Source organism: Lagopus leucura, unplaced genomic scaffold (assembly GCF_019238085.1).
Source record: "Lagopus leucura isolate 7727_CA_CO unplaced genomic scaffold, USGS_WTPT01 Super-Scaffold_100014, whole genome shotgun sequence".
Taxonomy (NCBI): Eukaryota; Metazoa; Chordata; class Aves; order Galliformes; family Phasianidae; genus Lagopus; species Lagopus leucura.
This window is the reverse complement of record NW_024962268.1, coordinates 5,074,794-5,084,138: the sequence shown is the minus strand read 5'-3', so window position 1 is coordinate 5,084,138 and position 9,345 is coordinate 5,074,794. Positions and strand designations below refer to the sequence as shown.

Here is a 9,345-nt window from a genome sequence, read left to right as displayed (position 1 = left end):
CTCGCTCCCGCCGAGGAACGACGCGACGCGGCGCGACGCGCCCCGCACAGCCCTCGCCCCAGCGCCGTCCGCGGGGGCCGCGCTCCCTGACGACAGCGGAAGCCGCGCGGCGGGGCCGGGCCGAGGGCTGCGGGCAGAGGCGGTGCGGCTCCGCCTGTCCGCGGCGGTACCCTGCGCGGCCCGGCCCAGCCCGCATGGGGCGGCCGCCTCGCACCGCGCCGTTGTGAGAGAGCGAGCGAGCGAGGCGGTCAGACGCGCCGCCGGCATGTCCGCGCCCTGCTGCGCCGGCCAGGTAGGGCTCGGGGCGCCGGGAAGGCGTCCTGCGCGGGCCTGCCGCGACGGCGCAGCGGAGGGCAGGAGCGCGCCGTGTGTCCCTGCCCGCGGCCGGAGGAGCCCGGCCCGGCTCGCTGAGTACACCTGACTCCCTGCGCTGCCTCTTTATAACAGCTCTGCGCTTTCGTAGCTGGGAAAGCCGCGTATTGCAGCGTCCTGTACGTTCCGGGAGGACGGGGCAGCTCCGTCGCGGCTGTCGGAACGGGTCGCCGCTGCAGCAGCTGTGCCGCGGGCGGCCCGGAGCGGAGCGGGGAGCCGGGGAAGCGCTCCGCGGACGCTGCCCGAGTGCGCACGGAGGGAGTCTGGGTGCTGTCCCGTCCCGCGGCACCGCTCGGAAAGGGCTCGGCAGGTGCCGGCGCAGTGGGAGCTACCGGGCTGCTGCCTTCGGCATCGGAGGGGTCCTGAAGCCGGGTGCCCCGGTTTGCCCGCCTGCGGCGTTCTGATGGGCGAAGAATGGCGGAATGGGACGGGAAGGGGTGTGCGAGGCCGCGTCCAGATCTGCTGCAGGGCAGGGAAGGACGGCAGTTGTGCCCCTTGTCTTTAGGCTGCTGTTCGACGAATCACCCCGCCGCCGCGTTATTCTTCGCTTAATTTTCCCAGACCTTCACTTCTGCCGCAGTAACCCGTTACTACTCGTCCTGACAGCAGCAGGCTAATTCTGTTGGTTTACAACAGCCTTTTACATATTCAAGCACCGTAAGGCCCGAATTCTGTTGTTATTGCCCCACTGGCGACTGCCCACCCTCAGCTTCTGATTATTTTCCTGCTTTTGTGTCAGCCCTCTGGCTGTGATTCTGTGGTTCTGCTCTGTGAGAACTGACTAAAGAGGTTTGGTGTTCTTAGGAGCTGAACTCCAGCTGGTGGCAGCAGCTTGAGAGCCCAGTCTAGATCTGGACCTGTGGCTGTTCCAGTGTTCAGCAGGCTGCAGGACTGTTCAGTTTGCCTCCGCACATCTGCTGTTCTCCAAACGGAATGCTGCCCTGTGCCACACCAAGATTCCTGCGTGTTTGCAGGAGCTGTGTTTGGTAATGTTCCCCTTGAAGAATGGGCTCCTGGGCTGCTGCCTCACCTGCATTTTTACAGCACATGTATCAAGTTTTTGCCCTGCTTGGTCTCTTTCATGGAATGAAGGGAACAAAGTGCTGGTACTAGATACTGTTAGGTGGTTGCTTGTCTATTCATGCCTTCCTGTCTTTTTTGGTGTAACTCCTGGAGGAATAACTTAGAAAAGGACAAAAGCATTTCAAGGCTCATATGTTGAATGGCTTGCTTTAGCATAACTGAACTTCGAAGAATTCTTAAAACCACTCTTAATATCCTATTTAGTAATATCTTCTAGTGTAGTGTGTTTTATTGACACTGATGTGTCACTTCAGAGTCTGGAAAGAAACTGAACTCCTTCATGATTTTGGAGCCTAAGCAAAAACCCTAAAGTGGATGCAGTCATAGTGCCAAAATTATGCAATACCCTAGGGAAATGTATTCTGCTGGATGAAACTTTTTTTTTTTTTTGTGAGACTTATCTGTGCTAAGTACGGCATGTTGCTGGATTTACAACAGCAAACTTAGTGTGGATAACCTTTCTACAGATTAAGATGATAAATGATATAAAACGTGTTTCAGTAATGTGCACTGTAACTTTTTTTAAAGGGAAAATGGTCTTTGAGTTCATAGCTAGATTAACTCCAACCTTGATGGAGAGGGGGATGTTGGTGCAGTGTAAATAATACATAAAAATAGAAGGGATAGAAATTCCTCTTTCTTGACCCAACTTCTTTGGGCATTTTAAGAATACTGTTAATCATGCTGGAAAATCAGAATGGAATTTGTCTTCTCCTTTTGTATTCTCCAAAATGTAACCCTAACTACAGAAACAGTAATGAAGTGCTTGAGGAAAGATGGGACCTTATGCAATAGGTTCTGAAAAACAGCCTTTATGTTGATCTCTCCTTCCTGTATACAAAATACTAGTTTGATGGGTTTGATACCCCATGTATTTGTTCTTTTCAGTGGTTTGGGTTTTTTCCTGTTGTTGTTAGGAAGTGTTTTGGCCCTGCACTCTCTGCTGAGCTGTGTTTCTGTGGTTCTGCTCTGGAGAACTGACTAGAGAGGTTTGGTGTTCTCTGTGTGAGCTGGAAAGTGCAAATATCACATGTTTTTGTCTGTAGGCAATACCAAAATACTGTTGTGAGTTACTATCACTTGGCCATCAATTTTCTCCATTCAGAGTGCCAGCAAACTCTTTTAATATGAAGCAGACAATGAGTTATCAGTTTTTTTGGGTCTGGACCAAACTGTACTCAGTGTCTAGCTGATTATGCCTGTCTGAATAAGCTTATTCAGGTTTCCCAGCCCAAATTCCTGTTGTTAAAGCATACAGTGGCTAGCTGCCAAACTTTAGTGTACTTCGGTTATGCTGATTTTGCACTAAAAATTATTTTAAATAATCTTAATTAACATGGCTGTGTGACTTGCATCCTTGCCAAACAGACCATGGGAACTTGCTCTCAAGGAGCTTGGCCATTGACAAACTTCAGTTTCAGCAGCTGTTTTGTCACACAACATGCAAACTGACTTTTGCAGAAAATGGCAATCTTTAGGTGTTCCTGCTCTAATGGGCTTGCTGGTGTTTTTTATTCTGCAGGTATTTCTTTGGTAGACCCATTTTCAGGATGCAACAAGAATACATTCTAGCTTGGACCTCCACAATGCTTTTGATTACATAAAAACATCTGCTTAAATTGACAGGAAACAGGATTTTACATTTGGCTTTTCTTCAGTAGTTATTCTCAAGAGAATCAAGTTGAGATCATGGTTAAGAAAAGCAGCTGTTGTGGAAAATCTTTATTACAATGAATAAGTTTTTTTTTTTTCCTAAGTTAAATAAATGTAATTTAAATAGTTACTGTTTAGTTTGTAGGGGGCAGTGTGCTGCAGCTGGCTTGCTGAAGAAGATGGATTTTTCAATTAGAATTGGTAGTTATTAAAGCTTATAAAGCGTTCAAAGCTATTTTTGTAGGTCTGTTAAATCTCAAGTGCTGTCTTTAGTGCTATTCAGTACTTGAAATCATATCAAGTAATAAAAGTAGTAATATGCACCATAAGTAGAATATGAGATTTTTATTTTATGTCCGGGTCTCTAACTCAGGTTTAAATAAAACAATAAAATGCCATATTCAGATCCAGGGCTTAGACCTTGCTCATACTTGCCAGTGTCAGGGGCCTCTGGGCACCAGAGCACTCCAGAGGGGGACACCAACACTCATGGACAGCTGGCTACCTGAGGTCTAGTTTGGGGTACCACAGGTACACTCATGAAAAGAAGGGCTTTGCTCCTCTTCTTCTCCCTCATTTGTAAAAATGTGGAGGTTTTGCTCTAAGGCAAATGGGTATCCAAACAACAGAATTAACAAAGCCTGCTTTCTTAGGGCTTTGTGTGTGTTGAGATTGGTATCCTACATTGGTTTCCTCTTCTAGTAAATACTGCAGCCTTGTCTTTGTGCAGGGTTGAGACGTCATTTTTCTCTACTAGCCCTTTTACCTATTTTCATGAAAATAGTGAGGAAGTAAAACCTTTGAGACCCATCATCCTCTCATAGCTCGGTAAAATTTGCTGATGGATGCAGAAGTGAATGGGAAGAGAGCTGACAACAACCAAAAGACAGTGAGGTTGTGTAAGCATTGTATTATTTTGTATTATTTTATATTTGCACTGCTAGCTTAAATTCAAAGTAATCCCTTCCCTGTCAGTGCTTAGAGGCAGACAATACGCTTTCTCATTCCTGCTTCATTTTTTCTTTCGTCTTTTTCCTCTTGCATCCCACATTGTCAGCTGATTGTGCTGTGCATTTCAAGAAACAGCTTAAACACCCATACTCATACAGCAGGGGAGGGAAGGCTGTGTTAGAATGCACCTTCAAGAGCAGGGCGGTACTTTTCTGTGAAAGGATTTGCATCTGATTGCTGCATTTATTTTATTCACAGGTGTTGTTATTTCAGTGTGGTTTTTTTCATTACTGAGACTGTTGTTGCAATGGATCTACTCACAGTTGTCAGTGCAAGGTGTGCTTGTTTTGGGGAACAACTGAGTGAAAGTCTTGGCTGTAAGTATGGGTGTGAGCTGGAGCTTGATTCTGCTGCCATCCCAGACACGTTCCAGGTTTGCAGATCGGTTGTGTTAAGGTACTTGGGCTTCATGTTGCTTCCTTCTTAAATCTGAGTTAATGGCATTTGGGCTGAGTATGTCCTGACGTATTAAATGTTCCTGGATTTCTAGGATGTGATCGACTGTTCTGACCACTGGCTTTGACCTATGCATTGCTCAGGTCACCCAGGAAACAGATTTCAACACCAGCAATCTGAGCACTTCTGTTTTGAGGGAGGATGTCCTTGAGTTGCTGTGGTGGGAGGACAATGACATCTCTCATTTGGACTCATTAATCTGAGATAATCTCTGTAATCTTGAGCACATCCTCTGTGTCACTTCTCTGCAGCTGAAGTGCAGGGCTGTCTCCAGGCTGTGTTGTGCTGCAGTGCAAGGCGTGGGGTGGCAGAGAGTGGGGTGGGCAGCTTTTGGGAGCAGTGTTTGTCTCAACAGCAGCGACAGGAGCAAGTCACTGCCTTTCTTCTGAGTCTGACACACCCAGCACTTGCATAACTGGCTAGGACTGGTGCTGTGTGCAGCTTGTGATGGAGCTCCTAGTAATTAGAGACGGCATCTGCGCAAATATTTAAGCATATGAAAGAGTTCACAGCCTGATTGTGAGAAGCTTTTTGCATTTTTTTTCCAGCAGAACTGACACAAGATGTGTCAATGTGTCACCTCTCAAACCAGGCTTTAGCAGGAACTCTTCCTAACAGTTTCTGAAGAGACTAGCCTCTTGTTTGTCTCTTTGTATTGCTGCCACTGGCAAAGCAGTGATTTGGGAGTGCTATTCAAGATACTTCTAAAGTTGTCATTGTGATGGTATTTAAAAATGCTGATCAGAAAGTAGGAGATAGGGAGAGGTGAGCAGGCTCCATTTTGAACATGCCTGGTTAGAAATGGATGTGCAGGTGGTTGTTTTGACTCTGATATAAACTGGAATGTCTTTAGCAATGTTGTGAGCAATTAGATTGTTTTATTTTTTTTTTAATATAAGATATGGTGAGAAATAGTTAATCTTTTGTACAGTTCATTGTCTTTCATCACTTCGTATGAAGTGTTAGAATCTCTTTTTTCCCAGTTAAAATCTGAACTCAGTAGCAGAAGTACTTTTTAAAGGCATAGCATTTTTGTGGGACAGCTCAGAGCTGTCCATTTGTTCAGAAGTGGAGCAGTTGTTCCATCTGCATGCTTGTAAATTGCCACATGAAGAAATTTCACTTTATCTGCTTCTTCACTCCTGTGAAAAACTAATTTGAGCCCATAGCTCTTTCTGTGCCCAGTGATGCACCATGTTGTGTCTGTGCTGCCACACATCTTAGATACAGGAGATACCATGGAGAAAAAGTGCTTGCTGTATGAAGTGACAGTCTCAGGTTATGTACAGATGATGCCATTGCTGCTAAGTCTTCCATTACCCAGCTGCTCTCTCAGTAGCTCTTTTGCTGTGAGAGGCACTCAGGTTGAGAGTGCAACTCCCATGCCTGTGGCTATGGAGGAGGTGCTGGGGAGATCCAGAGAGAATCACAGCCATATGCTGCTGGTAGGAAATGTCTTAAGGCCTTTGGATGATAAACTTAAGGTAGGTGGTTTGGGTTCCCTCTTTGGTGAGCAGGGAGAAAAGACCGAGTTTAAGGCCAGGCTGGGTGGGGCCCTGAGAGGCCTGATGGGCAACCCTGGCAACCCTGCCTGTGGCAGCAGGGTGGGACCAGGTGGGCTTTGAATTCCCTTCCAACACAAGCCATTCTGTGCTTTTAAAAGACACATTGAACTAGGCAGGAAAGCCTCAATGAGAACCAGGGAACTGTTGCAGATAAATATATTCTTTCCTTGTTCTTTTTAATGAGAGATGCAAGTAATGACTCAGAGGAATGGACTGCCCATCTCCTTTGAGATGTTCTGTATTAAAATTAATAACTGAGACATAGCTATGCTAGTAGGAGGCTGGGCGATGTGATGTGCTGCGGTGCTCGGGTCAGACTAAACATTTGCCTTGAATTTTCCATAACCACCAGGAGAAGAGCAGTTGGTCAGTCTTTAATTCAGAAATTTGGCAGCGATGTTATTTGCTAATGTTGAGCTGAGTCACCACTTAGTACCATTTGAGCAGAAAGACAAAAGCAAATCAGTCCAGCCAAGCACTTCACTTCTGCTCTGCCAGCATATGCTAGCAGCTTGCTTGTGCTTTAGCTGTTGGTGTGACTGCCCCAGACACTGCTTCTTCCAATAGGCTTCTTCCAAGGTTCTACTTCTTGTTTTATAGCCTCATGGTGATCCTGCCCCATGGTGCAGGGCGTAAGCCTCCATTTTGCCTCAGCTCAGGGCAAGAAGGCCTCATCAGCAAGCAACATTCTGGCAGGATGTGTATCTGGAGTCAGTTGTAGTTTTGCACAGCTTCCAACGTGAGGTGTGCTCCTAAAAATAGTTTCTTAGTTAACTAATGTACTGTTTGACGAATCTCTTGTCTTGAGCCACCTGGTCACTAAAGCAGCAGTGAAAAGACATCTTAGGTGGGCAAAGAAGAAAATAAAGCTTCAGCTTTACAGGGACAAACCAATCACCACATAACCATGCAGCCAGTTGGAGACATTTTTGCAACATGTATGCATAGCTGCAGAAGGGTTCAGTAATCCCAGCTCCTAAGTTTAGCCTGCTTGGCATTGCACACCTCGTCTTGAAACATAGCATAAAGGTTTGCTTGCTTTTGCACTCTTTCCTGAAGCTGTGAGCTGTGCTAGGCTGGTGCTGTTGCTGGTTCAGCCCACTGGGATGCTTCATGCAGCTGTGAGCGCCTGTCGGGCCATTTCTGGCAGACTTTGACATTAACAGATCAGTGATCACATTATCTGCAAACCCTACAAGCAGGGTAATGCTAGTGGTCAAGTAATCACTGTATGAAGGCTAAGCTGTTGCCAGCCCAACTGAGAAGAAGCTTCAGTGCAGCGCGTTCTTCAGCTCTGTGGCATGGTCAGGAATGATTTGAAGAAGTCATTACACAAAGCATTCTGTTATTATATCCTTATAATTGTAGCCACTGAATTGTTGTATAATATGCACAGTGCTTGCTTGCAACACCATAGTAGCCTATAGATGTTATGGATGGTGCTTGTGATGTAGCACTGTGGATGGGGAAGCGTGTTGTGGGAATGTTCTGCTTTAACATGATAAAAGTTATAACAGTATTTATTTGAAGAAGTAATTACACAGAATATTCTGTTAATGCTTGCTTGCAACACCACGATAGTCTTTAGATGTAGTGGATGATAACTGTGGTGTAGTATTGTAGATTGTGAGGCTCATGTTGGAAGGCCGGTCTGCTTTAACAAGGCAAGAGAAACAGCAATGGAATGCCTAAAATATGACAGCATAAAGATGTTCTGCTTTGTCTTCCTTACCTGTTTGTGCAGAGGTTTCCCCATTGTCCTTGCATTCCACCAGCAATGTTTGGGACAAAAGGAGTGTTGGGAGGAAGTAGGCAACCACAAGGACTAACAGTGGAGCACTAGATGACATAAAAGATTGCCAAATAAGCCTATGTCTGTTAGGAAGTCATTGGGGGTGGCAGAATAATTAATTTAATATGAATGTAATGAGTATGTAATACACGTGAAAATGTAACCTATTCACAAACGATCAACTGGTGGAGCATTCTTGTAGTGTTACCTTGAAGCTACCCCAGTGCTGCCAATAAAGAACACTTTGCTTGACAGTAACAAAACGTTGCTGTTAAGTTTCTACACATTGATTTTGAATCAATATAGTTAAGCTTGCTAGTGTTCTGATGGGTGCCCCCGCCGTCATCTTCTTCAGGTATTAGAAGGAGTGTCTCTGAACCAAAGTGTTAAGGAAGCTTTGCTGAGTCTTTGTCCCAAGGAAATAGGCCTTGCTTGGAATTGATATAGGTTGTGTATCGAATAAATTAATACATAGAAACTTAACAGCAATGTTTTGTCACTATTAAGTCAGGTGTTCTTTATTAGCAGTGCAGGGAAGCACTGGGGATATTTCCACCATAAGCGCTTAAAGATTACATGATTCAGAGTCCATTATATTTCCACAGACAGTACATATTCATCAATTTCAGGTGAGACAATTAACATATACATGCCTACCTCAGGTAGTGAATTATGAGGTCTCCGGTCTTCTAGTCAGTGGTCTCTTCTACCTTCTGGCATCCTTTCAGCATCGTGACAAACCAACTGACAGTCTTTTACTTCATCCAGTGATCTTCCTCACTTGTCCTCTAGATGAACTTTCTTCATAGACAGATGTTCAGTAGGAGAACGCCTAATTATAATTAATTGATAAGTACCAAAATTGTAACATTTGCTTACTCAGCACTTGGCGTCTGCTTATCCTTGGATAGAGATAAGTTTGGCAACCTATCTTTTAATATATATTGGGGTATTAATTTGTCTTTTAATGATATATACTGGGGTGTAGAAGATAAGGAGGATAGAGGGGAGTATCTTGATGTCTGCCTGTTGCGTCCCAACCTAATCCCAGAGTGAGACAATTTGGCCTTGTGTGGAGACCCTGGCTTTCATTATTGTGTGTCTTTTGCTGATGGTCTCTTATCAAAACAGAATAACCTTATAACATGCTTTCTAGTTTATAATACTACATCTGTAGTATTCTCAGCATCTAAAAGCCATCACAGTTTTGCAAGCAAGATTTAATCACGCAATACAGCAGTGCAACAACTGTATTTCTAAAATACACTGCAAAAATATATAGCATTTCTACTTTTTCAAATCAGTTGTTTCTAAAAACAATTTACAAAATACTTTGTGCTCTACTTCTTCAATTCAGCTGGTAGTCACTGAATATGTAACACACTTCTGGGAAACTTCTGCATATGTAACACA

At 44.8% G+C, this 9,345-nt stretch overlaps 1 protein-coding gene across 1 annotated transcript in view; it reads left to right on the top strand.

Moving 5' to 3' along the window:
* Positions 1-215: 215 nt before the first annotated feature.
* SERINC5 (serine incorporator 5) overlaps positions 216-9,345 on the top strand; it is a 37,789-nt gene continuing 28,659 nt past the window's right edge. Inside the window, exon 1 of the mRNA XM_042875383.1 lies at positions 216-292. Within this exon, the coding sequence (XP_042731317.1) occupies positions 266-292 (27 nt within the window). The 5' untranslated portion in view covers positions 216-265. The remainder of the gene's footprint in view (positions 293-9,345) is intronic.